Source organism: Macrotis lagotis, chromosome 1 (genome assembly GCF_037893015.1).
Source record: "Macrotis lagotis isolate mMagLag1 chromosome 1, bilby.v1.9.chrom.fasta, whole genome shotgun sequence".
NCBI lineage: Eukaryota > Metazoa > Chordata > Mammalia > Peramelemorphia > Peramelidae > Macrotis > Macrotis lagotis.
The window spans coordinates 245,768,922-245,794,189 of record NC_133658.1 but is presented as its reverse complement, the minus strand read 5'-3'; the positions used below and the strand labels follow the sequence as shown (position 1 = coordinate 245,794,189).

General features: G+C 37.8%; 1 protein-coding gene and 1 pseudogene across 2 annotated transcripts in view; one reads left to right on the top strand and one right to left on the bottom strand.

The window, feature by feature from the left end:
* Positions 1 to 25,268, top strand: part of OGDH (oxoglutarate dehydrogenase) — a 101,481-nt gene that overhangs the window by 51,479 nt on the left and 24,734 nt on the right. For both annotated transcript variants that reach the window (XM_074210066.1, XM_074210067.1), the window contains exons 5-9: positions 15,038 to 15,153; positions 18,716 to 18,870; positions 19,470 to 19,616; positions 20,654 to 20,744; positions 22,177 to 22,356. In XM_074210066.1, coding sequence (XP_074066167.1) covers positions 15,038 to 15,153; positions 18,716 to 18,870; positions 19,470 to 19,616; positions 20,654 to 20,744; positions 22,177 to 22,356 — 689 coding nt within the window. The remainder of the gene's footprint in view (positions 1 to 15,037; positions 15,154 to 18,715; positions 18,871 to 19,469; positions 19,617 to 20,653; positions 20,745 to 22,176; positions 22,357 to 25,268) is intronic.
* On the bottom strand, positions 1,701 to 2,309 carry LOC141504643 (vesicle-associated membrane protein 4 pseudogene; annotated as a pseudogene).

The following is a 25,268-nucleotide window of genomic DNA, read 5'->3' as shown; positions in this document are numbered from 1 at the left end:
TGTCTTTGCTCCTGAAATATATGCAATTTTACTTGGGAACATAATTTTAGAATTTGAAAGGATGACTGAGGGTCATCTAGTAACAGTCTTCTCAGTTTATAAATAAGGAAACTGAAATGCCAATTCATTCAAGTATTTATTAAGCCACTTACTATGTGGCAGGCACTGTGCTGGGAAAGGAGGAGAGTTTAAAAACAAAAATGAAAATGATTCTTGCCTTCAGGAAACTTAATTCTGTCTGTTAGGGAGAAAGAATATAAATAGAGTTAATTAAATATGAAATATATACCAAATAATGGGAAAGGGGGTAAGTCCTAATGATTGGGGATCAGTAAAGGTGACTCTTGAACTGAACCCTGGAGTAAACTAGGAATTCCATGAGACCAAGATAAGGAAAGGAGAGTGAATTGTGGACATGTGCAAAAGCATAGCAATGTAAGGAAGGTGGATTGTAGGTATACACAGGAGAATAATGTGCAATAAAATTAGAAAAGCAAGGCTATAATTGGTTTGTATATGGTTTTATTTTTTTTAAGTGTATTCTCAACACATGCTCCTTTCTTGCTGAAAACAAAAACAAAACCCCAAAAGTTTTATACATGGTTGCAGTTTTCAACTTGAATATTAAAAAAGTTTCTCTTTTGTATGTGTTTTTTTTTTGTCTTTATTTATTAAGTGAAAATAGTTCAAGAAAAATGTTAAACTTTCAGTGTTAGCCAGCATGTGATTTTTAAAGGTACAGATGATCCCATATGTGGATTACTTGGGCTCCTGGGGGTTTCTCTTAGGTTCTGCAGCTTGCTTTTTGACCACCTCGTGGCAAATTAGGACTTCTACCAGAAGACAGATGTTGAACAGGGAAAGATGGTCAAAGTCAAAGCAACTGATTCTTGCTACTTGTTAGTTCTGAAAATAGGCTTCATTGAGGGTAAAATGCTAGAACAAATTGAGTAACTATAGATTTCTTTTATTCATTTTCTCTTAGCTTCTCTCCAATTATTACTTTATTGAAATGTGCTCATAGGTAGAAGTCGTTATTCCCAAACACTCCATTGATGCTCTCCTTTCCTTCAATCTCATTTCCTGCCTTAATTATCCAAGGCTGTGCTATAAGATTGATCAACTATAGCCCCAAAGTAAAAAAAAAAAAAAAAGTTGTCACAGATTCTACATACAGGCAAAATAGGTTTACTGGAATGTCTTTAGTCACAGTTGAAAGTAGCAGTATTGAAAACATTAGTTTCGCCATAAATAATGGAAACCATTTCCAAAATCTATTTTTTTTACATGAGAAAAATTATACACTTTGTGATCATTAATTGAATGGTTACCAATCCGTTTTACATGTTTCATCTCTTACCTCCCATCCTATCCCTGAACTTGATGCAATAAATCCCTCCCTCTCTAATTTACAGTAGGAAGTTATGTTAAATTATAAATATCATCATCAACGTTTAACTCTATATACAAATAATGTATTGGCAAGTATCTAGTTTCAAATTAGGCTTCTATAACAAGGCAAAGTAGATGTTTCTTTTAAAAATAAATGAATGACAGCATATTTTGGTAAAGGAGAGGATGCTAATCGGGAATTTGTCAATGCTCCAATTTGAACAGGACACTTGCCTCTTCTTGAGAAAAAACACTTTTCAAAGTCATGTACATTTATCTTTAAATTATGCAGCAATCTTCCTTTTTTTTTTTTTAAATTGTCCCAGAAATGTTTTATTAGAGATCCCTGGTCACAGAATCAAGTCCGATATTTCAGGACAATAGGAATGATAATCAACAGCAACCAGAGCCATGATGGCCTTCATTTTGCATCCAGGCCACCACATTTGTCTTCGAAGCTGTTTTGAGCTGTTGCTAAAAGCTGTTGGGTTATCTGATAAGCTTTCTGATTTGTCTTGTAGCTCATCCAGTCTCTCTCCTCTTTCAATCACTTTTGTAATATTCTCTTGCATGACATCAATTACTTCATCCACCTGATTCTGTACCTGTCTAATTTTGTCATTCCGGGGTCCAAATTTTGGTCCAGATGGTCCCCTTAGGAAAAAATCCTCTTCTTCCAAAAGATTTCTCCTTTCACTTTTCACAGAACCAGTGACATCATCATCATTTAGGTGGCGCTTGAATTTAGGCGGCGTTTTTATTACTCAAAAAGTTGTTTTTCTTTTCCCAACTTTAAGAGGTAGATATATACCATCTGGTGTCTGCCAGAGGCTCCGGGGCGCCCCTGGGAGCCGGGCCGGGCGGAGCTGGCCGGGTGGGGGGGGTGAGGGGAGGAAGGCGGGGGGACCAGGGAGCATTGACTGTATGTGGTTTTAAATGGCCAGCAGGAATATGCCTTTTATCCTAAAGGGGGGGGGGGGGAGAGGGGGAAATCACTAGTGCTTCCTAAGGAGGGGAGTAACATGGTCAGAGCTGGGCTTTAGCAATGTCATTTTAATAACTGGAGTTTAGATTGGAGAGAATGAAGGTAGGGAGGGATACAGCTAGAGTTCATTAGGCTATTGGCAGGTGATGAGTACCTGAAGTAGGGGGTTACCTTGTGAGTGGAAAGGAGATAAGAGCAAGTCATTCTTAGTTAAATGAAATGGTGTTGTGAGCTCATGTTTTTTGGCATCATTAACAGTTAATTGTATGACCCCTTTCATAGGACTCAAAGCACTAGGTTTAAACTGCTATTATTTTTAAAACAGTGGCAAACCCCTTTAGTGCTGATATTCAGAAATAGGAACTTTTAAAGGAGATAATGGCCTGGTTGTACACAGTAGGGGTGAAAGAAATTAAGAAAAAAGGGAAACACATGTATATATCTTGTCATACTTCCTCCACCAGAGAGTTTGGTGGATCAGAGATAGAATTTAAATTTTTTTTTGTCAGGAGCAGCTTAGGTGACACAGTGGATAGAGCACCAGCCCTGGAATCAGGAGGTCTTGAGTTCAATTCCAGCCTCAGACACTTAATAATTACTTAGCTGTGTGACCTTGGGCTTGTCACTTAACCCCATTGCCTTGCAACCCCCCCCAAAAAAAATTTTTTTGTCAGCAAAGTTTGTACAGATTTTTCTAGAATCTTAAGTCTTTTCTGAGGAAAAGTTGATGGGGAAAGAGATTGGGGATGGGGGAGAGAAGAGTCCTAGTTTAGATAAACTCTTCTGTAGTCCTATCATGGAAAGAAGACTATGAAACACCACTTCCAAAGAGATTGGGGATGGGGGAGAGAAGAGTCCTAGTTTAGATAAACTCTTTTGTAGTCTTATCATGGAAAGAAGACTATGAAACACCACTTCCATTTTTAGTTTCATGGGAATCTTCTTGGACCCCTTGGACTTCCTATCTCTGTTTCTAACTCTTGGTGGGGTGGGGAATTGATTATCTCAGCTTCTGATAAGTTGAGGCCCTCTTAAATTAATGCCATCCTCTCAGCTTGCTCAGATTGTCCTTGAATTACCTTTGCTTTGTTTATATCAGGTAAAGTGCCAAAATTATGGCAGCACTGAAGAGATTGGGATTTGCTGAGGGTGACGTAACCAGTATGTGTGTCTCAAAAATATAACCAAGCCTTAACTCTGGTCAGCCCTCTGTCTACACTGATATATTGATCTCCATCTAAACTTTCACTAATCCTAAATGTATAAAGTATATATCTATACAATGTATAAAGTATGGGTCACTGGTGTGTGGTATTTTAAGTCTCTAGGACAGAGCTCTGGACTTAGCCCTTTGAAACTTTATAATGATTACTGATATCCATAGTGATAACCTACATAAAACACAAAAAATTGAGGTACAGATCATTTTAACCGCTGGCAAAAATTAGAGGTGAAATCCATGTTGGTCTGTTATAGTCTCACCTATCTATCTTCTTGTATAATTGAGAAGTTTTTAATTGCTATCCAACCACACATGTGTCACACTCATACAAAATCACATGTGGAGAGGGATCAGGAGATTATTTGGGTGCTGTGTCATATTCAGGCCAATCAACTTAACTTTCCTAGGTCAGTGATTTTAGAATTTGGCCCAAGAGCAAAGTAAAACCCAAACTAACCAAATAAAGTGCTGAAAGATACCAAGGATGTGAAGAAGATTTCTATGCCTTATAAATTATTTTTGTACCTCTAGAAAAAGGTGTAGCTAAGAGAAAGAATTTACTGTCACTTGTAATACGCTTGCTCAGAACCTTAAGTTTTTATACTTGGAGCAACTAGGTCGCACAGTGAATAGAGAACCAACACTGAAGTCAGGAGGAACTGAGTTCATATCCACTTAATAATTGCCTAGCTGTGTGACCTTGGGAAAGTCATTTAACCCCATTGCCTTAAATAAAAAAGGGGAAAAAAAGTTTTTGTATTAGGACACTAAGCTCCTATCTTAAGTTGTTTCACAGAAGTCCCCCAAATATCCAGCCAAGTAAAATCCAAGGTCTCACTTATGTGACAGTATCATAGCAAAAACAGGAGACCATAAAAACCATAACACAAATAGCTATTGTCATTCCCTTAGATCTCAGAAATTTACTGCTTGTAGGGTACACCTATAAATCCCAGTAGAGTCATTTAAGGGTAGTTAGATGAAATTTCCTTTGGTACTGGTGACTAGTGCTCATAGATTCTGACCTTGATGTAACTAGTATTACAATAAGCCAAATATATGATACTGCCAAGCTGGATTCTCTTGGGAGTTCTTCCACAAATGACTTGGAGTTATTATTCAAGGATAGTAGAGTAATAGGACCTTGTACTCTTGCTTCTTAATGTAGAATTAAGTAGGCAGAGTTCAGAGTAGTTTCTTAAGGGATATTCTTGCTTTTTCTTTCTCTCTCTCTCTGACTGTGTGTGTCTTTGTCTCTCTCCTAAACTTGACAAATAAGAATTTTCCATTCAGTGAAAAGAAAAAGAGGATTGTGCATGAAGCTGCAAATGTCTATTAGATACTGCTTGGTTTTGTGTTTTTTTTATTAAACAAGAATATATTCATTTTACCACTATGTTTCCAAAGCTGTCCTTGTCTATCTACCTTTGAATACTATTCTATACTGTTTTTTAAAGCTCATTGATTTTGTTTTTGTTTTCCTTCTTTTTCTTTCTTCCTTCTGTTTCCTCTCTCCCCTATGCAACTCTTAGAAAAGTGAATTGTTGGTTATCTTAGAATGATAGAATATTAAAATTTTCAAGAAGGAAAAGGGCCTTAATTATAATCATATCCAACCTCCTCATTTTGTAGGTGAAGATACTGGCTAAGGCCAAGAAAATCTGTCTTTCATAAGATAACACAGGCATTTGCAGAACAAAGGCCAGCAGCCTGGCTCTCCTGATTCCCTGTCCTGTGGTTTGTCCGTAACATCCTATTGAAGAAAATGGGAATGATTTGGGGATATTAGCCATTGATAAAGTAGGATTAAGAAAGAGGTGTATAGGAAAACCTACAACTGGAACTTGGGAGCCAAGTAGTGCCATGGAGGCTACCTTAGGTGCCTCTTCTCCTTTACCTACTCCTCAACCTATGAAAGCTATCTTTTTGTTCTTCCTTTAGTTTTCCTATTGTCATTCTTCCCTCTTCAAAGATTCTGAATCACCAAAGTGGCATAACTATAGAAATTTACATTTTATCATTTAGCTTTAGTCTAATCTTTCCCAGACCAAATTTTGAAAACCTCCTGTCCTGGTCTTCTAATTTGTTCTGTGATACTAAGAAAAATTTTTCTAGTCCTTGAGATGGAAATCTTTGAGTTTAAGTGTCCAAATCTATAAAAGACAGGTACTAAGCTCTAGGTTCAGCAGAAGGCTGAAAACTATGTCGTTGTCATATGGCTGTCCTCTTGTCATAGGTCAGCTGGAAACAAATTGACTTTAGAAACAAACAGAGGCCTTACTTAGCAAAAGTCATTGTTTTTCTTTAGGGCTTATGTGTTCTGATTGGCTTGTTTGTCCCTAGTTGGCAATATGACTTAGGAGTCAGGACATTTAGCTTTTAATACTCTCTCTGCCAAATAAGTGCTTTCCCCCGGGAGCTCACTCTGCTAGTGTGTACTATGGTAGTGCCATGTAGTAGATAGAACACTGACTGAGGTCCAAGAGACTAGCATATAACTGGGTATGTGTTATAATTAGTGACACCAACCTGACTGACTTCAGTTTGTGAACTGCTCTCTATCCATTAGTTCATACTGGCTCTCTTAATAGGCAAAATAAAAACATACTGTAGAACAAGTCTAATCACATATCCGCAGATTATTGTATGTTAGAGATAAAAAAAAGCCTTCATTTTTCAGATGAAGAAACTAGGACGCAGAATGAATCCCTTCAACCTCTCTGAGTTCCAGTTTCCTCATCTTTAAAATGATGACCCTTCCTACTTCTAATGGACAGATAATTGTAAAACTTAAAAAGTCTACACTTATGGGGGTGGCTAGGTGGCACCTGGAGTCAGGCCCTGGAATCAGGAGTACCTGAATTCAAATCCAGCCTCAGACACTTAATAATTACCTGGTTGTGTGGCCTTGGGCAAGCCACTTAACCCCATTGCCTTGCAAAACTAAAAAAAAAGAAAAAAGTCTACACTTATGACTATAGAGAAATGCTAATCGAGTAGATCAAAGGGATCTCCTCATTTCAATGAAATCACAGGTCTTATCCCAAAATTTTGTTTTTTAAAATGGCCAATGTGGTACTCCAACTTTTTTGTAAAAAGGTACTTGGTGGGGCAAAGTTGTTAATTATTGAGGTACACTGATTCATAAAATCAGACAATATCCCTTTAAAAAGTTAAAAGTTTGAAAGTTAGAATAATCTTAACTTTAACTTGCATGTGTTGAATCTAGCCAATCCCCATGTCAACATATTCCCACAGCTTTTCTGAGTTATGACATCTACTTCTTTACTTCACTTGCAATTTCAAAGCACAAGAAATTTTTCTTGGCCCTCTTGTCTACACTAGTTAATTTCTGTATGTACCCTAGGTGATTGACAGAATTTAGCTACCCTAATGCTAAGGGGGGTTGGAGGTAGAGAAAATGAGGAGATATGTGAAGAAATAAAGCCCTATGTTAATATAGAATTAGAGGAAAATGAATCTTAACTAGTTAGTTGGTGATGGTAGTACAGTTAGATACTTCATAGGATAAGAACTGGGGGAACAGAGGGGATGGCAAGTTCATTTTTCTTTAGACTCTAAAGTATTTGCACAATTACTGCATTCACATCCTCCTCCTCTTGTGGCTGTTCAAGGAGAGTGTTATCATGACTACTGCTTAGACATATCCAACAGTGCTCAGGCTTCTATGAATATGTTCCTCTGGGCATCAACAAAACCAAATGATTTCTTCATCCATTTTGCTTTAGCATGGACATCACCATAACAAATTGCCAGCCCTGCCCTCATTCTTAAATTCTTGAAAGCTTTTGCCAGTTTCTTGGTTTTCTGATTTTTGTCCTCCTTCCTCACAAAGCATCTGAGTAGGAACCAACTTGATTGATGGGGACGACTTCTGCTTTTTCTAGCAAAAAAAACTTGAATTTTTCTTCATCGAGGACTGCATTGCAGTCCATAGTATCACCCAACTACCCATTTAGAAAAGAGAATTCTTTTGGCATTTTCTTAAAGGGAAGAAATGTTACTAAATTTAAATCCAGGAAAGAGTATTTTCTATAAATGAGATTTACAGTTGTATCTTCCAGTGTTCCTTGGGCTCATTTTTTTTTCAAGAGAAGTTTGTAATGGATGTAATGGCAAAATCACAATATCTGAACTTGGGATTACATAGAAAGAGAAATCTCAGGGTTCTCAATCTTAGTAAAGAAAGGAGAAAAGTTAAGTAAAACACTGATACTTTGTCTTTCAATTTCAGACTCTGGAATAGAGGAAAATTAGGCCTCCTTCCCAAATCATATTGTGCTTTTGAGAGCCCAAGTATAAGTATTGCCCCTGTGGAACACTGATTTCATTTCTTAGGGTCCCTCAACTGGTTATTTTTATGACTTCTTTAGGTCCAGATTTGCACTCCTTTATTATCCTTATTTTATCAGTGCCATTAAAGTCAAAGCTAAGATGGTAGCAGAGAATCTAGCCATATCTTAGAATCTTTCCCTTAAACTGTAGGACTCAAATTTGACATTGAAGAGAGCATTCACCTCCCCTTTTCCACTCTGTTTTAATCAAAAATATCCATTTTGGGGGCGGGTAGGTGGCGCAGTGAATAGAGCACCAGCCTTGGAGTCAGGAGTACCTGGGTTCAAATCCGACCTCAGACATTTAATAATTACCTAGCTGTGTGGCCTTAGGCAAGCCACTTAACCCCATTGCCTTAAAAAAAAAATCTAAATAAAAAAATCCATTTTTTTTTAGCATTCTTTGGACATGTAAATTTGACCTCTGAAGAATGACTCCCAGCACTACGATTCAAAATATATATACACATCTGATCTCCTTCTTGTTCTAGTTCTGTCTCTCTTTCTCTCTTGCACTTATCATCAACTTATCACCAGGCTTTCTAGCATCCAGACAGCTTGAACTGAGATATAGAATACTTTGTAAAGCTAAAGATGACATCCTGATTTTTTTCCCCTTCACAGATAAAGATTATTGAGGAAAATACAGGTGTTATAGAATGCTCAGCCAAAAGCCCTTGGGGAGGAAAATGTACAGCTGCCTATCTGTTACTGCAATACTCTTTTAAATTTCATTTTTGAAGAATTCTTTACCAATAGACCATGCTAGTTATGGAACTGTATTAGGAATATCAGTGAGCAAGTAATCTGTCTTTGGAAACCAAGGATTCTCCTTTCTTCCACCTTAATGCTGGATGCTAAACCCTTTTAGAGTCCTAGGATTTAAAGAATGATTTGCATCATCTGTTAAATTGACTCTGGAGGGAAAAGGTGCATCAAAAACCCAAATTTTTGTATTTTAATTTTCCCTAACATTTATTCAAAGCAGCCTAGATGAATATATTCAACTAATTAAGAAACTTTCCTTAATATACTTGGAAGTGTAGTGATCAGAGGGTTTCTCAAACTAGGCTGCCTGATTGCTTTCATGCATCAGTGAAAACCGACTTCTCCCACCCCCTCTCATTTTTATTGATCAAATCTCCAGCTGTTCTACAACAGATTTTCCATCTCACTTTCCCAGAGTAGTCATCATCCATTTCACAATGCAAACCACTAACCCCTTTTCCTTTGGTGTGATTATGTTTAAAGTTATTTTAATTGTGCTTTCCCTGACTGCTTTCATGGTGTGGTGTTTTTAACTAACTCTTACTGTCTTTTTCCCTCTGCACTCACCTCCCCCTTCTTCCCTCACCTCTCAGATCTCGCAGTTTTCCAGGAGCGACTCCGAATGCTAACTGTAGGAGGTATGCAAAGAACAAGTCTCTCACCCTTCTGGAGCTGAGGACTTTATTCAAATCAAATGTTCGGCTTTTCTGGGCATGCACAGTTTGGGGAAAGTTGGCACAGCTTCCCAGTTATTCATCATGTTTTGTTTGCAGATTGTTTCAAAACTTGTTTTTCCCATCCCTTCATCTGTCACATGTGACCTCATTTTTGTTTTACCATCCTTTGTGTCTTTGCAAAAGCATTTTCCATTTTCATGAAAACACCTTCATTGCTTCAACTTGAGCTGTTGGTCTTTGGCACAATGTATCTAGGTCTCTTGGTCACTAGCCAAGAGTCAGTCAGTGGTCATGTTAAGTTCTGCATGTTAGTAGATTCTTTTCTCTGTGTTCTGTTCTGTGGCTTCTCCTCAGCCCAGGACTCTTCCAACTTCTGTGTCATGGTACCTGAGTATTTGAGAAAAGATTCTTTTCTTGGTGTTGCCCTTAATTTGAGGGACAACAAAATTGGTAATAAGACTTTGTTGGACCAAGCAGATCCATTTCTTCCTGACTGAACAACTTTGGTTCCTAAGGTTTTCTTCATTTACATAATAAAAAGAAGCAATGTATATAGAATTTAGTTTGGCTTTTAATATATTCTTAGCTGGCCTTCCCACTTAAACCTCTCAGTCTCCTCCTGAACCTTGCCTTTCCCCAAATTCCTGTATAGGTAATCGTGGACAAATTTTCCATCCATTCCTTTGTCATAGTCATCACATCAGTAAGATTTTGATCTCTAAAAGTACCAGAGTTTAAAATTTGACTGAAGGACTAGAGACCAGTCTTTCTATGATTTAATAATACAACCCTAGGTTATAGTAGACTTGTCAGAGTAAATCAAGGGAGTTAGACATCTAAGAACCTTTCCCAAGGATTTCTGTGAAACTTGAATCCTTATTAGCATCTATGTTCAGGTTGTCCTCATCCTGAAAGAGATTTTCAAGGAATATACACTTGTTTTTTTAATTCTGTAAGTACCCAATTATTCTTGGGCCAATCTATTTTGAATTGTGATGAGCTTTTCTCAGGAATAAGCTTTGTTTAAAAATTCCCTCAATAATACCACTCGTTAACTGTAGAGCAGACTGTTAGAGTGAAAAATCCCTTCGCTTTCTAGAGGAAAGTACTTGAGGAAGGTACAGTTTGCTTTAGAGTTTAAAATTTTATCCTATAATATAACCTGTCTTCCAACAAAGTGTGTGAGAGAGAGATAATGTACTAGCCTTCTTCTGAGTAAAAGAATTAAATTTGGGATATGACTTCTTTAGATAAAACCCTTTATTCCCTCTAAATAGCTGCTGCAAAATTGTGACTCATTTTGGTAAACGTTCTGTCACTTTAATAGCATGGAAAGAGAATTTGATTTACAATTTGAGGACCCAGGATCAAATCCTGCCTCTGGCACTACCTGTGTGTTCTCAGGGAAATAATTTAACTTCTCTGGGCCTCAGTTTCTCCATCTGTAAAATGTTGGACTAAATGATCTCTAGGGTCTCTTGCAGCCCTAAATTAGTGAACCTTTAGTCGGTGACCTTTTTTATTTCATTTTAAGGTAGAGTACAGGCAGCTAAGTGGCACAGTGGATAGAACACTGACCCTGGAGTCAGGAGGACCTGAGTTCAAATGTGGCCTCAGATGCTTAATTGTCTGAACTGTGTGACCTTGAGCAAGTCATTTAACTCCATTGCCTTAAATAAATAAAAAAAGAGAGAGGGTACTTAGTGATTAGAAAGAGAGATTACATGATCATGTAGTTTTCTTCATTTTCAGATATCTAAGCCCATAATAAAAATGGGAGGGAAATGAGAGTAACATGGATATTGTTAGGTTATTCTTTGGTCATTTTTCAGTTGAATACAACTGCTTGTTGTTCTATTTGGGGTTTTCTTAGCTAAGATTCTTCAGTGGTTTGGTATTTCCTTTACAACTCATTTTGCAGATGAGGAACTGAACCAAATGGAGTTTAACGACTTGTCCAACTAATAAGTGTTTGATGCCAGATTTGAACTCATGAAGATGAGTCTTTGATGCTCTGTCCACTGTGCCACCTAGCTGCCCCATGCTCTCTCCCAATTTGTAGGTTGCCTGGGGTTTTGGGATATTTTTCTTGTTCTTGTTTTTATTGAGAACCTGTGATTTCATTTGTCTAGGGACCCTCTAGATAGGAAACTCCCCTTAACAAGTCAGATCTGATATAGACTTAGAGAGTTGCCTGGGGCCAGGAGAATTTCAGTGACTTGCTCAAGTTCGTATAGAATGTGTGTGTGTCAGAGGTAGAATTTGATTCCAGTTATTTTGTTTATTTGATTCAGCTACCACTATATATCATTCTATATCACAGTGCTTCTCACCCTTGTTCTTACTGTATGTTTATATAGTTGCTGTAGTTATGTTTATGCAGGTTCTAAGGTTAATAATAATTCATATGATCCCCTGGGTTTTGTAAAACTGCTGGATTGAAAAAAGACATTGCTAAGGCCCTCACTGTAATCTTATTGTACAGTATGAAAACATTATAACCAAAGCCTTCTGAGAAATCAGTTTGAATTTTTATAGTCCAGCAAGTTAGAGAGGAAAGTCTGCTTTAGTGGAAGCAGGTTACCATATTAAACTCCAAGTTGACAAGTTCTTCAAGTCCTTGGTCTTTATTGGTGGACTCTAAAAGACCAGGTTTTAACCTGTAAGTAGTTCAAGGTCCCTGCTGAAGAAGTACACACCATGCTATGCAGAAAGATCTTTTCTCTCCTTGCTCCAGGACCTTCTTAATTGGTATGAAATGAGGAAAGTTAGCTTTCTTCTGAGTCTCAAGCTCTTTCTCTGACTTCTGCTAGTGTCAGATTTTTCCTCTTGGCCAGGGAAATCTCCATCTCCCCCTCCCCCCCACACACACTCTCAATTTAGGAGGGGAAAAAGTTACCTAATTACTTGTTCAAACTTGTTAATTGTGATTTCTTTTGAGACTGTGCAGTATTATCAAGGTTTACATTTTGGATGCTCAAAATCAGGGCTAAATTTCTTATATTTTAAGGCAGAACTCTTAGTCATATTATCTTTACTTAGCAAATACAGTGAAAGTCTTAGCCATGACTCTTCGTACTGATGCAATGATAGCAGTTCATATGCCCCTAAGGGGAATCATTGCCCCTCATATTCCTGCTTAACAACTTGACTCAGTTCATTCCAGTCACTCCCAGTAGTGAGTTTTTTTAAGTTTCCTGTCCTGGAATTCTAAGTGGATCTCTTAGCTTGATTTCTGGTAGGTGGCAGCAGTGTGATGGAAATGAACCTGCATGCCTCTAGGCCACTTGGAACTACTTTTTTTGTTTGGTTGGTTTTTTTACTCCTGCCACTCCTCTCCCCAACCCCCTGCCTTTTCTCTCTGCTGCTGTGGGAGAAAACAGCCTGCTCTTCCAAGTCCAGTTCCAGACAAACATTCCTCTCCATTGATAAGTTTTCAAGTTTAACAAGCCCCCTCCCTCTTATTCCCTTGTGATTTTAAGCTGAGCAGAATGAGATCAACCACCTGGAAACTGTCATTCTGCTCTCCCCACCCCCATTTAATTTTTCTCTGAAGTAGGAGGAAGAAAAATTCATGCCCAGAAACAGGCAGCCCAGCTACCCCAGAACCACTGGAATGGAAGATAGGACATCCTGGAGCAAAGCACCTAGGAATGGTTTGAACTCAGGATAGTTGAAGAAACCAAGCACCACCTGCTATTATGAAAGGCTGAACCTATTCCTCCTCCCTTTTGCTTTACTGCAAGAGTTTACAAACCCCCTCCCCTATCCTGCATCATATCTATCTACTTGGGTTAGACTGCCTCCTTGAGGAGGATCCTTACATCCCCCTTCAATCTCTCTCAGGGAAAAAGGTGGGAATGAGGAGAATAATGTCTCTGAGAAGCTGTATTGTGGGGCAGAATGCCTAATTTCTAGGTATGTTATTGAAGCAACTTCTCTCATAGACATATGATAAAGAATGCAACCCATCCCAAGGGTTGCTGATGATATCTGAACACAGACTGAAGTACATTTTTTTCTCCCCCCAAAAAATAAACACAAATATACATGTACAGTGTTCACTAGACTGTTCATTGCTGAGGAGAGTGAGGTAGGAAGGGAGTGTGGAAGAAAATTGGGAAACATAAATATGCATGTGGATGAATGTTGAAAAACTTTCATCACATGTAATTGAAAAAAATAAAAGATCAATTAATTTCTAGCTATATTAGTTGTATTTAGGACCCTCTTCAAGGTCAGATCCAAATAAATAGGACACATAGTGAGTCTCTTTCCTAACAAATGGGAAGCATAAATTAAGCACACATGAAATGCTCTGGAAAGGGGGAGATGGAGGACTTCTCCCCCCCCCCAGGTCCCCCAGTGTCTGATTCCAATTTCCCAAATTAGTAACTCAAAACTTGTTTTTATGGACAAGCAGAGCAGATGAGTGAGGAATAGCACTTGTTTGAGAGGCATAACCTTTGTGGTAAAGATATGCAATCATTGCACAAATTTGTAATATATTAAGTATCCTTCCAACCCACCCACACCCACTTATTAATTATTGTGTCCCTTTCCCCTTCTTATCTTATGGAGACTGAGAACACACTAGTAAAAAGAACTAAGATATTCTTCAAACTGAACTAATTTAGTAATAATCCTAGAAGATGGACTCATTTGAAACCCAGCCACCATTTTTTTTCCCCAGGAAAATGATATGAGCTATAAATTTGCTCTCAGTATCATTTTGTTCATTACCAAATCTTTCCAATTTGTTCATTTATCCTGGAGGGTTGGGGAGGGTAGAGAAGTCTCTAACAAAGATATTTGGTAATAGGAAGGTGTCCATCAGTAAGTGCTCAATAAGTTTTTGATTAATTGGAAAAGGGAAAAAAATATCTGCCAGCAAGCTATTTTTTCCTAATCTGGAATGTTTTAGACTGAGCTGGGAAAAGCAGAAATTTGGGGTGGATGGGTTATTTTTTTGTTTTTGTTTTAAAGTCTCTCCACTGCATTGTCCTATTTCTTAATTGTTTTCTTTAGGGCCAGTGGTTTCTATTCAGGTTTTCTGATGCCCAGCTTTAATGCCTCTTTCTTTCTGGTTGTTTTCCTATCTCATTCCTTATTTTTCCTGCAACCCTTTTTGTTGTCTAACTAGAATTATTAATCCCTTGTTTTCTACTCTCTCCCTTAACTGTTTTTGAACCATCTAACTTGTTCAGAAACCATTTATGATCTTTCCCTCTCTATATATACCCATACCTTCAAATGATTTAGGGGGCCTGGAAATGTTTGTGGGTATGGGATTAAAATTGTGACAAATGATTTCTCTATAAGAGCATTTGTACACAAATCATGTATTTATTGTTTTATGAGATTGTCTCTCTTAACATTGCTCATTAATTTTTATTCCTTATTTTTGTTTTCTGCTGAATTTTGCATTCCTGGCTCTGAATATTTTTTTATTACTCATTTTCATGCAAACTTGTTCCCTAATTATATGTTTGGTCTGGTATGATTTTTTTTCTCATTTTTTTCTCCTGGGGGAATCCTTTTCCCCTTTCCATAAATAATTGGTTCCTGTGTGGCTATCCCGTATTCTGCAAACACATCTCTCCTCTTCTGGGTTGTCCCACCCACAATAATCCTGCAGGGTTTTATGGATTGGATGAATCAGACCTCGACAAGGTCTTCCACCTGCCTACTACAACTTTCATTGGAGGAAAAGAGTCCGCCCTACCACTCCGAGAGATTATCCGACGACTAGAGGTAAGAGGGGTGTGTGTGTGTGTGTGTGTGTGTGTGTGTGTGTGTGTGTATGACGTATCAACAGCAGCATCTCAGTGGTAGTTATTCTTGTGTCTCTTAAGAGAGAGACCCCATGGGCCCCTCATGCACTATAGTCAGAGTTCTGTTTTCCCTTTGTCAGCTAGAGGGAAATACAACACAGTAGAAATGTCTTGTTTCATATCATAAGATCATAGACTGTTTTTTTTGTTTAAAATGTCATTAAGTTTATATGATTATTTTTTTAAAATGAAGAATAAAATGTGTAAAATCATAAACTCTAAGATATTTTTGATTAAAGTCATCCATATATTATATGTCCACACAGTAGTTCAGCAGCTCACCTTTTATATACATTGCTTTAAGATTTGTAAGATATTATCTCACTTGAGCTTCACAACAGCCCTGTGAGGTAGATTGTTATTATAATCTCCATTTATGACTAAAGAAATTGAGACTCACAATGTGAAGTGACTTAGACTTATGAACTCCTTAGACCACGAAGGGAACTTTTGATAAAACTTGACAAGCATTTCTCTTTCCTCAGATCAACATTGATTTCGGTCCCCATACATCCCTAATCACTCCTAGTATTCCCAGACATGTTTCTGTAGGTACATTTTCCATCATCATTAGTAGCTATGACAGGTAGATACCCTATCTTTTGTCATTCACATTAGCTTAAGAAAACAAGCCATGTAGAAGGCTATAACTCCATGAATCAAGTTAACTATAAATTCTGTAAAGGTTCTTGGGGTAACCTTGGAGACTCAGTTTAGGTGTCATCGTAAGGTGACATGGACTTATGGAATCACTTTGAAGGAGTTAAGAGCTATCCTTCCCAAGATTAGGCCTTCTCTGTCATGCCTCTTGTTTAGGACCAGAGTCTGTTTTTAATTTTTATTGTGTGGCATAGTGGATAGAACACCGATCCTGATATCAAGAGGACCTAAGTTCAAATCTGGTCTCAGACTCTTAGGGCAAGTCACTGAAACTCATTGTCTTGCAAATCCTCCCCACCCCCATAATTTTAGAACTTAGCCCATATATAATAAGAATCCTTGTACTTTTAAAGACAAGAAGGAAAAAAGGTCATAGGAGGAGAAGGATTACAAATGAGGCCTAGGTTCTGACCCTAGCGAATAGGAGGCATTCAAGACTGCCTTCAGTATTCCAAGCTTCTGTCATGCTTCATGTAAAAAATGAACAAGTTAGATGACAATTTTATGGTTTCTTCCCTCTCTAAATCTCTGTGATTCCAAAGAATTATACTGAGGTGCTTAACATTTATATGCTGGAGAAGTCCCTTAAAATTTTATAATCTTTGGTTTCAAAGAGCTCATTTTCTCATTGCTTTTTAATTGGATTCATTCATTACATAGGGATCAAGGATTAGCAAAGTGTTCATTTTGACATTAAAAAGGATCTAGAGCATAGGAGGGTGAAGAAAGGAGATATTGACTTGTTATTGCTGCCATCTCTCTCTCTCTTCATTTTCCAGCATATGTTCTGGGAAACTGAATTGATATAAACTTTGAACTGTGAATGCTAGAGACACTTCCCAGGTCCCTCAAAGTCCTGCAGAAGCATACTGAAGAAGGCATTGTGCCACCTTCCTTCAGCTCTCCTCAGCATGTTCTCTTCCCTTCTCTGGTAGACATGCAACTGTCTTTGTAAATGGGACCTCTTCATATTCTCTTGCTGTTTTTTTCCTCTATTCATTCCTCTTTTCCTACCCACTATCACTGTTTCTCCCAAAATGTTTGTATGGCTCTTTCTGTCCCCATGTCTAAAAGCAACATGTTTCATGTGTTCTGAAAAATTGTTTTAGGGAAATATGGAACACAGATTTTTTTAGATTATAGTGTATTAAAAATACTTAAGAGCTACATGTAGACCTTTTATTCAATCTATCTGCATTTTAAGAAGGAAAGAAATCTATAAGGTGACTCTAATTCTTTTTTTATTTTTATTTTTTCCAATTACATGTAAAAATAGTTATCAACATTCATTTTCTGTAAGATTTTTGAGTTCCACATTTTTTGACCTTTCTTCCTTCCCTCCCCCATCCCTATGACAGGAGTAACCTGATAAACCATATTAAATATATTTCCATATTACTCGTATTACAGTAGAAGAATCAGAACAAAGAGGGGAAAAAACCATGAAAAAGAAAAACATAAAACTAATTTTTAAAATGTGAAAATAGTATGCTTTGGTCTTCATTCAGACTCGTAGTTTTTTCTCTGACTATGAATGTCTTTGTTCATTGTATTGCTGAAAAGAACTAAGTCTATCACAACTGATCATTACACAATGGTGCCATTAATGTGTATACTGTTCTCCTGGGTCTGCCCACTTCACTCAGCGTCAGTTCATTTAAATCTTCCAGGTTTTTCTGAAATCCACTTGTTCATGATTTCTTACAGAGCAATAGTATCCCAAAGGTGATTCATTTCTGCAGCAAAGTTTTGGGGAATGGTAATAAGGGACAAAAGTTTGAGCTATGAAACCATGATGTGAGATTTAAAGGTATTTAACTCAGCTGGTACAGTAACCTAAAATTCAGAGTTATTGGAAATCCTTGAAGCAGAAAATAGTGGAAGGAGGGAATCCTATCTGAATAATAGTTCTATTGTATTTATTTATACAATGGAAAGAGCATTGTTGACTATGGAGCCTGAGTATTTGAGCCAGAGTACCCTTTGTGATCTTGGACAAGTCACTTCACCTCCCCTAGGCCTCAGATTCCTCATGAATAAAATAAAAGTTATGAACTAATTGAGCTTTTCTGGAACTTCCTAAGCCTAGATCTGTAATCCAGTGAAAACTAAGAAAGAGACTGTGAAGACTCTCGTAGCTCAGTACTAGGAAATGCAGTCAGAAGACCTGGGTTTAAATCTTAGCCCTGACTATTTACTAAGTCTGGCAATGAGTAAATCACTTCAACCCTCCAGGCATTAGCTTCTGCATCTGTAAAAATTAAGGGGTTGAATTTTACCATATCAGAAGTCAATTCCATTTCCTAACCTATATCCTAAAATGATTCTCTTGTTGATTCCAACCATCACAATAAGTGGGTTTTTTTTTGCCTTTTAACATTATGATGCCAAAGAAGTCATCTTCCAAGGGTTGGAATTTGTCCAAGAGTTACCCAGCACATGAAGTCAACATAATCTGTTCTTGCTACCATAAATGATGAGGAAGATTTGTGGAAGATGCTAAGTCTTGGGCATAAGTGTTCTTGGTGTTTAAGCAGTGAGTGACAATAGAAATATAAGGTTCTGGTTGCCTCTTTCCACTGCCCATTTGAAACTCTCAACTTTTATTTGAGCCCCTGCAGATAACATTTTATTACTAAACTTGGGGAAAGGGAACTGACTCTATCTTTGGCAATACCCTTTAGATCACTCTCTTGGTGCCAGTGAAGGGAGGATGCATGTTAGAGTTGACTACCATGCTTTTATCCATTTGATCACACTTAGTCCTCAGCTAAAACCCCCTTTTTTAAGTACTTTGCTTTCCTGGTGTGTTTGCAAAATAGATGGCTTATTGCCAGCACATTGGAGTGGAATTCATGTTTATCAATGATCTGGAGCAGTGCCAGTGGATCCGACAGAAATTTGAGACCCCAGGCATCATGCAATTCACAAATGAGGAGAAGCGTACGCTACTAGCAAGACTGGTTCGATCAACCAGGTAGATATGTCTGGTATAATATTAGAGGTTGAAGCTCCAACAATTCTTTCTAACTCATGTACCCAAAATGTGCCCTTTTAAGGGAATATATTTCCACACAAATGCATATTCTAAAGCCTCACAATCCATTTTGCAGTCATTGAGGACATAGAGTTCATAACTTCACCTGAAATTGTTAGAAAAGGATTATTCCTTCAAACTTAGACTTAAATATGCTTCAAGATAGAAATTAATAGTTAAAATCCCACAGAAGTAGAGTTGGAGTTTTTATGAGTTAGTTATAAAGAATAGCCAGAAATCTGAAACAGTTAATGGTGGGGAAAGACAAAAGAAAGGATAATATTTTCATGGTTGGAAGATAGACAAAATCCCCCCACATCTGTTACCCAGTTTCTGCATTCATCTACCACCTTACAAAGTAGAAATTCAGGTTGTCAGTGAAAAGGATTATAAAAAACTGGTATAAAAGAAGAATCATTCTTGTACTTAAGCCATCATTCTGGCATTCTCTATTTGGATCTTATTTCTGGATAGTCAGCAAATCTTTATGTGTTGGTCTATAAGAATTCCTGCAATGTATGTGGATTTTTGTCTCCAAGGTTTGAAGAATTCCTGCAGCGAAAGTGGTCGTCTGAAAAACGTTTTGGCTTGGAAGGTTGTGAGGTGCTGATCCCAGCCTTGAAGACTATAATTGATAAGTCAAGTGAAAATGGAGTGGATTATGTGATCATGGGAATGCCACATAGGTAAACTGAATAGACAGAATGCTGTTGAGCCCAGTGAGCTCTTTTATAAGACATGTCTGTGCCTCTTAAAGATAACTGTAGTGGGAGTAAAAAGGTGTGAATGTTATCATGCTCCTCATGCAAGAAGATATGAAGTCTCTTTTTTGGTAACATTGACTAATGAATACCTTAAAATCTATTTTTTTTAAACCATTCCATTTTAAGGTCCACTACCATTGGGTGACCCAGCACCTCATAAAATAATGACCCTTCTCTATTTTAATTTTCATCACAGGACTACCATTTTTGAGCTTGCAGTAAAATACTCCTTGTAGAAGATCCTTGTGTCTTTCTTGCTTTAAGCATTCAACATTCTTGATCCAAATACTCCCCTTCTCAGATTAGGAGTGATTATAGCATAACACTGACATTGCATAGCTACTTGTTGGAAGTAGGAACCATTTCCTTTCATGATTTGTATTAAGAATGCTCCTGTGTAGAACAATTCCTAGGATCCTGAGTAGAAGATTTTGGACTTCAGAGGTCCAGAGCTTTCTCAAGACCAGTAATGACAGAGTCAGGATCTGACAAGCCAGCAGGGCCTCTGACTCTCAATTTCATTTTATCATAAAGATTGGGATTAGTAGTTAATATCTTCCTGGAATGGAGTTTGGGGCATTCGTGAATTATAGGGGATGGTCAGAAATCATGAACAGTGTTGGGGAGGACAAAAAAAGAGAATATGGAGAAAAATAACATCTTATATGGGTGAATGAACTGTAGAAAACTGCAACCTGAGACAGGTCTCTTCAACCCACCTCCTGAACAAAATTGAAATCTGGGCTATCAAAAGATAGTGATTCAGTGCTCTATCAGACAGCCCTCCAGTTCTTATGCTTGTGCCACTAAGAAAGAAGTGATCAATGGGGGCAGAAGGAAGAAGACCAAACCTGCAGGTAGACTAGAGATTAAATGAAGAAGTGGCTTTTGTCACTGGACTCAGGGACTGCTGTCAGTGCAGGTCTGCTGATCCCATCTTGTTTGTGTGTATGACACAGAGGGCGCCTGAATGTGCTTGCAAATGTGATCAGGAAGGAACTGGAGCAGATTTTCTGTCAATTTGATTCAAAGTTGGAGGCGGCTGATGAGGTGAGTCACTTGTCCTGTGTTCACTGGAGCTTGGCATCCACTAAACCTAATAGCTGCAAAAGATGTTTCTTGAGGTCTAGTTTGTGCAGTTACTCTTGCCTTCCAAAGCTGGGTCAACCAGCTTGTTTGCTAAAAGTTTCCCTGAGGGGGTGGCTAGGTGGCATAGTGGATAAAGCACCGGCCTTGGAGTCAGGAGTACCTGGGTTCAAATCCGGCACTGGCCTTGGAGTCAGGAGTACCTGAGTTCAAATCCGGTCTCAGACACTTAATAATTACCTAGCTGTGTGGCCTTGAGCAAACCACGTAACCCCATTTACCTTGCAAAAAAAAACCTAAAAAAAAGTTTCCCTGAAAGTACATGGAGTATTCTTGTTTGCTGTAGTGAACAAGGCTTAGTCTTGAAACATTACTGCCCACCTTTCCCTTCAGACCAGTTTGATCAATCCTAATTGTCATATCTATTAACCTATCTGTAGAAATAAACTTCTGCAGACCAAGATACCTTCTGTGATGTTAGGAAATGGGAATAAAAAGGATCACAGCAAAGGACTGTCCTCACTGGCAAAATAGTTACATGCCGGAATTACCAGAATAAATACCTTGAAATGCTGAAGTTTGATACCAATAGCACAAGTTACCAGTCTTGCAGCTAAATCTTTAGGCTAGCACCACTTTGGTATGGAGCAGTAGTGTCAAACTCAGAAACAGATCCCTGAGAAAAATATAAATTAATATTTATATTGTATTTTTATTTTTTTGTTAAACATTTCTCATCATGTTCAATCATGTCCCAACTCCTCATGTCGCCCTGTTTGGGAGCTTCTTAACAAAGATTCTTTAGTGCCATTTCCTCTCCAGGTCATTTTACTGATGAGGAGCTGAAGTAAATGGAAGTGATTTGCTCAAAGTCATACAGCTAGGAAGTGTCTGAGACTGAATTTAGGAAGATGAATATTCCTTATTCCAGGCCCAATGCTCTATCCACTGTGCCACCTAACTGCCCCAAATATTTCCCAACTTTGGTTTTTTGTGTTTTTTTGTTTTGTTTTGTTTTTTGGGGGGTTTTAAGTGTCTGAGGCTGGATTTTAACTCAGGTACTCCTGACTCCAGGGCTGGTGCTCTATCCACTGTGCCACCTGATTCAACCACATTCACCAAGACCATGAGTTTGACCCTTCTGCTGTGGGGCAAGTTTTTCCATTTTCATCTTGCTTAGCCACACATTGGTTAAAACAGTTCCTTCGCAAAATATTTTGCCTCAGTTTCTCATTTCTATTTGTTTTATACCACTGATAGAAAGTATTAGGAGATTGTAATGAGAAAAAAAGGAGCTTAGAACAGTTACTTTCTAAACCCAAAAACAATTTTACTTTTCCAACAACAAAAATGTGACTTTGTTCTGCCAAATATGTTGACATGTTGGTATATCTAGGGTTCTGGAGATGTGAAATATCACTTGGGCATGTATCACCGGAGGATTAACCGAGTAACAGACAGAAACATCACACTGTCATTGGTGGCAAACCCTTCTCACCTAGAGGCTGCTGACCCAGTGGTTATGGGAAAAACCAAAGCTGAGCAATTTTATTGTGGGGATACTGAAGGAAAGAAGGTAAGCTTCCTTAGAGGATAATAACTGGATATAATTGACAAAACCATATAGTCAGGCTCAGGACACTATCTCTTCCATATCTTATAGAACATGAAACTGTCTAGGTGACTTTTTTCTCCTTAGAAATGACTTGAAACTTGTCAAGCAAGTTTGCAAGAATTCCCAAACCCCAGTCAATCCCTATAAGAATAACTATCCCAAAGTGACAGCCCTCCAAAAATGTGTTGTTTCTTTCTTTTTCAAATGCCTATAGAGAATAACATGTATCACATTAAATTTGCAAAACTCTTAATTTAATTTGATCCTCATCATAGCCCCCCTTTTTTTTTGTCAAGGCAGTGGAGTTAAGTGACTTGCCCAAGGTCACATAGCTAAGCAATCATTATTGTTTGAAGTCGAATTTGAACTCAGATCCTCCTTACCCCAGGGCTACTGCTCTATCCACTGCGCCACCTAGCTACCTCTTCACATCTCTTTAAGGTAGATACTCCAGATATAACATTATCCTTAGTTTATAGATGGGAAAGGTGAGACTGAGGAGAAAACTCATTCACATGTGTACACACTCTCCATCTCTTCCTCTTTTCTCTCCCTTTCTCTCTCCTTTATTTTCTCCTCTCAACAAAACACCTTTACACGAAGGAGAAAGCTTATAGAAATTAGTAGCAGTTAATGGAGCTTAAGAACATAAAAAGGCATTCAGTTTATGGTATCAGAAGAGAATAAATTTTCTTGTTATCAATTTTTTTTTTTAAAAAAGTAAGAATTTGTGCTAGGCCTTGAAGAATAAATAGGATTTTAATAGATGGAGAAGAATGGACTTCACAGGGGGGAAAAAGTTGGAGAGAGAGAGCATGAATAGAGGTAATGTGTGGGGCAGGACAGCAAGGAAACTGGGCAGCCTAAAACAGAATGCTTACCTTAGGAAACAGGTGATTTGATGAATTCAGCTTATGAAGAATCTCAAATGACACATATGAAGAATCAAATGACCCAAGGAGCTGGACTTTACCTGTCAGTTCACAGGGAGTTATTATTACAGATTTTTAAGATTCATTTTTTCAACAAATATTTGGCTAGCTAGAATGTACAGGCCTGAATGCTTATCAGTATCAACCTAGAAAGAAAATGAAACATGAGCACAGAGCCAGTAAGCTCACTCTATATCAGAGCTATACCATGAGCTTAGTAACTTTATGACCTTGGGCAAATCACCTACCTACCCTGGGCCTCAGTTTCCTCATCTCTAAAGAAGGGGTTGAATTAGATATGATATCTCTGAGTTTACTTCCAGCTTTCGGGCCATGATCATATATGTGGTCTCTGGCCCTGGAGAGCTTACAATCTAGTGACTGGTGAGTGAAACAATAAAAGTGTTTTTTAGCTGATTAATCTGGCAGTGTTACATGCCTAAGAGTTTTTGAGTCTGCTTAGAAGGCTGTTGGAGTATTTTTAAGAAGTGAGAGTCTGAAATGGGGTATGGACCATAGACATAGAAAGAGTTGCTTAAGAGACTTTGTAAAAGAAAAATCACTATAAAGTTTGTGATCAGTAAAAGGGAAGAACAAGAAATTATATAGCTCAACCACTAATTAGGATAATAGGATTCAGAGGTAGAAAGCTATCTTAAAGATCACCTAATCTAACTTCTACATTTTACAGATGAGGAAATCAAGACTCAGGAAAGTAAGCTTAGCTGAAATTCTAACTCAGGTCCTCTGACTCCAAATTCAGCAATTTTTCCCCTATACCATGCTCCCTCTCTAGCCTTAGAGATTAGTACTACAGGAATCAGTATTTATTTAAGTATCTACTATTTCCTGGGTGCTGAGAAAAATGAAGTCTTCTCTACCCTTAATGCTAGGTCCATCAAATTCTATTTGAGGAGGTACAAAATGTTGACAAGGAAGAATGTAGCATATATACAGAATAATTTCAGAAGTCATGGAAGAAAAGAACTAATAATGGAAGAGTGGTAGAAGGTAATGTGTAAAGTGTGGTAACATTTAAATGAATGACCAGAGGACCAGTACTGTGAGATAAGGGAAATGGAGCCAGAATACAGGCTTGCTTGTCATAGAGCATTCAAAAGTAAAGAAATGGCTTTAAGTTACCTGCTTTAGAAAAGCCCAAAACCCGGGAGGACTGGCTAGCCTTTTGAAGAGCGATAAATCTTGGTCTCTCTTGTCTCTTTCTCTGGGGCCAGATATTTTCCTCTAGTCTTTTAGTTCCCTGGTTAGTGACTACAAGATGATCTGCTTAACATATTTGGCATTGAGTTGTAGAAGGCAAGGTATTACGTAAAATCTTTGAGAAAAGGAAAGAGTAAATTGTCTTTCTTGTAATCAGGAAATTCTCCTCAATCCATTCATGTATCCCTGAAAAATAATGAGATTGTAGCAACACAGTAGAAAATGAACAAAGAATGAGCACTTTAAAATCATCTGTCTTTTCTAAATTAAAAATAAGCTGCCATTTGAACCCTAGCAAATGTCTTTATCTTTCATTCATTCAATCAGCAAGCATTTATTAAGCATATACTAAGTATCAAGCCCTGGGGATGAAAAGACAAAAAGGAAACTGATGTTTGTCTTATTTCCTTACCACCACTACCCTACTATGCACCCCTCCAGAGAACTTATATTTTTTTGATTTTGATTAGTGATTTGGGGTCTGGTCAAATTATACAATATTTTGCAGATAGAGACCCGTAGTTACTCTCTTAAGAAAATCTAGAGGACACAAATGTAAAATAATGCTCACCCAGACAGATTTTTTTGCTTTTATTTCTAGCTCATAAATTTAGAGCTGGAAGGAACCTCAAGGGTCATCTGATTCAAATTCATCATTTTACAGAACAGGAAACATAATTCTAGAAGTGATCTCACTTACTCAAGGTCACAAAGTGGCAA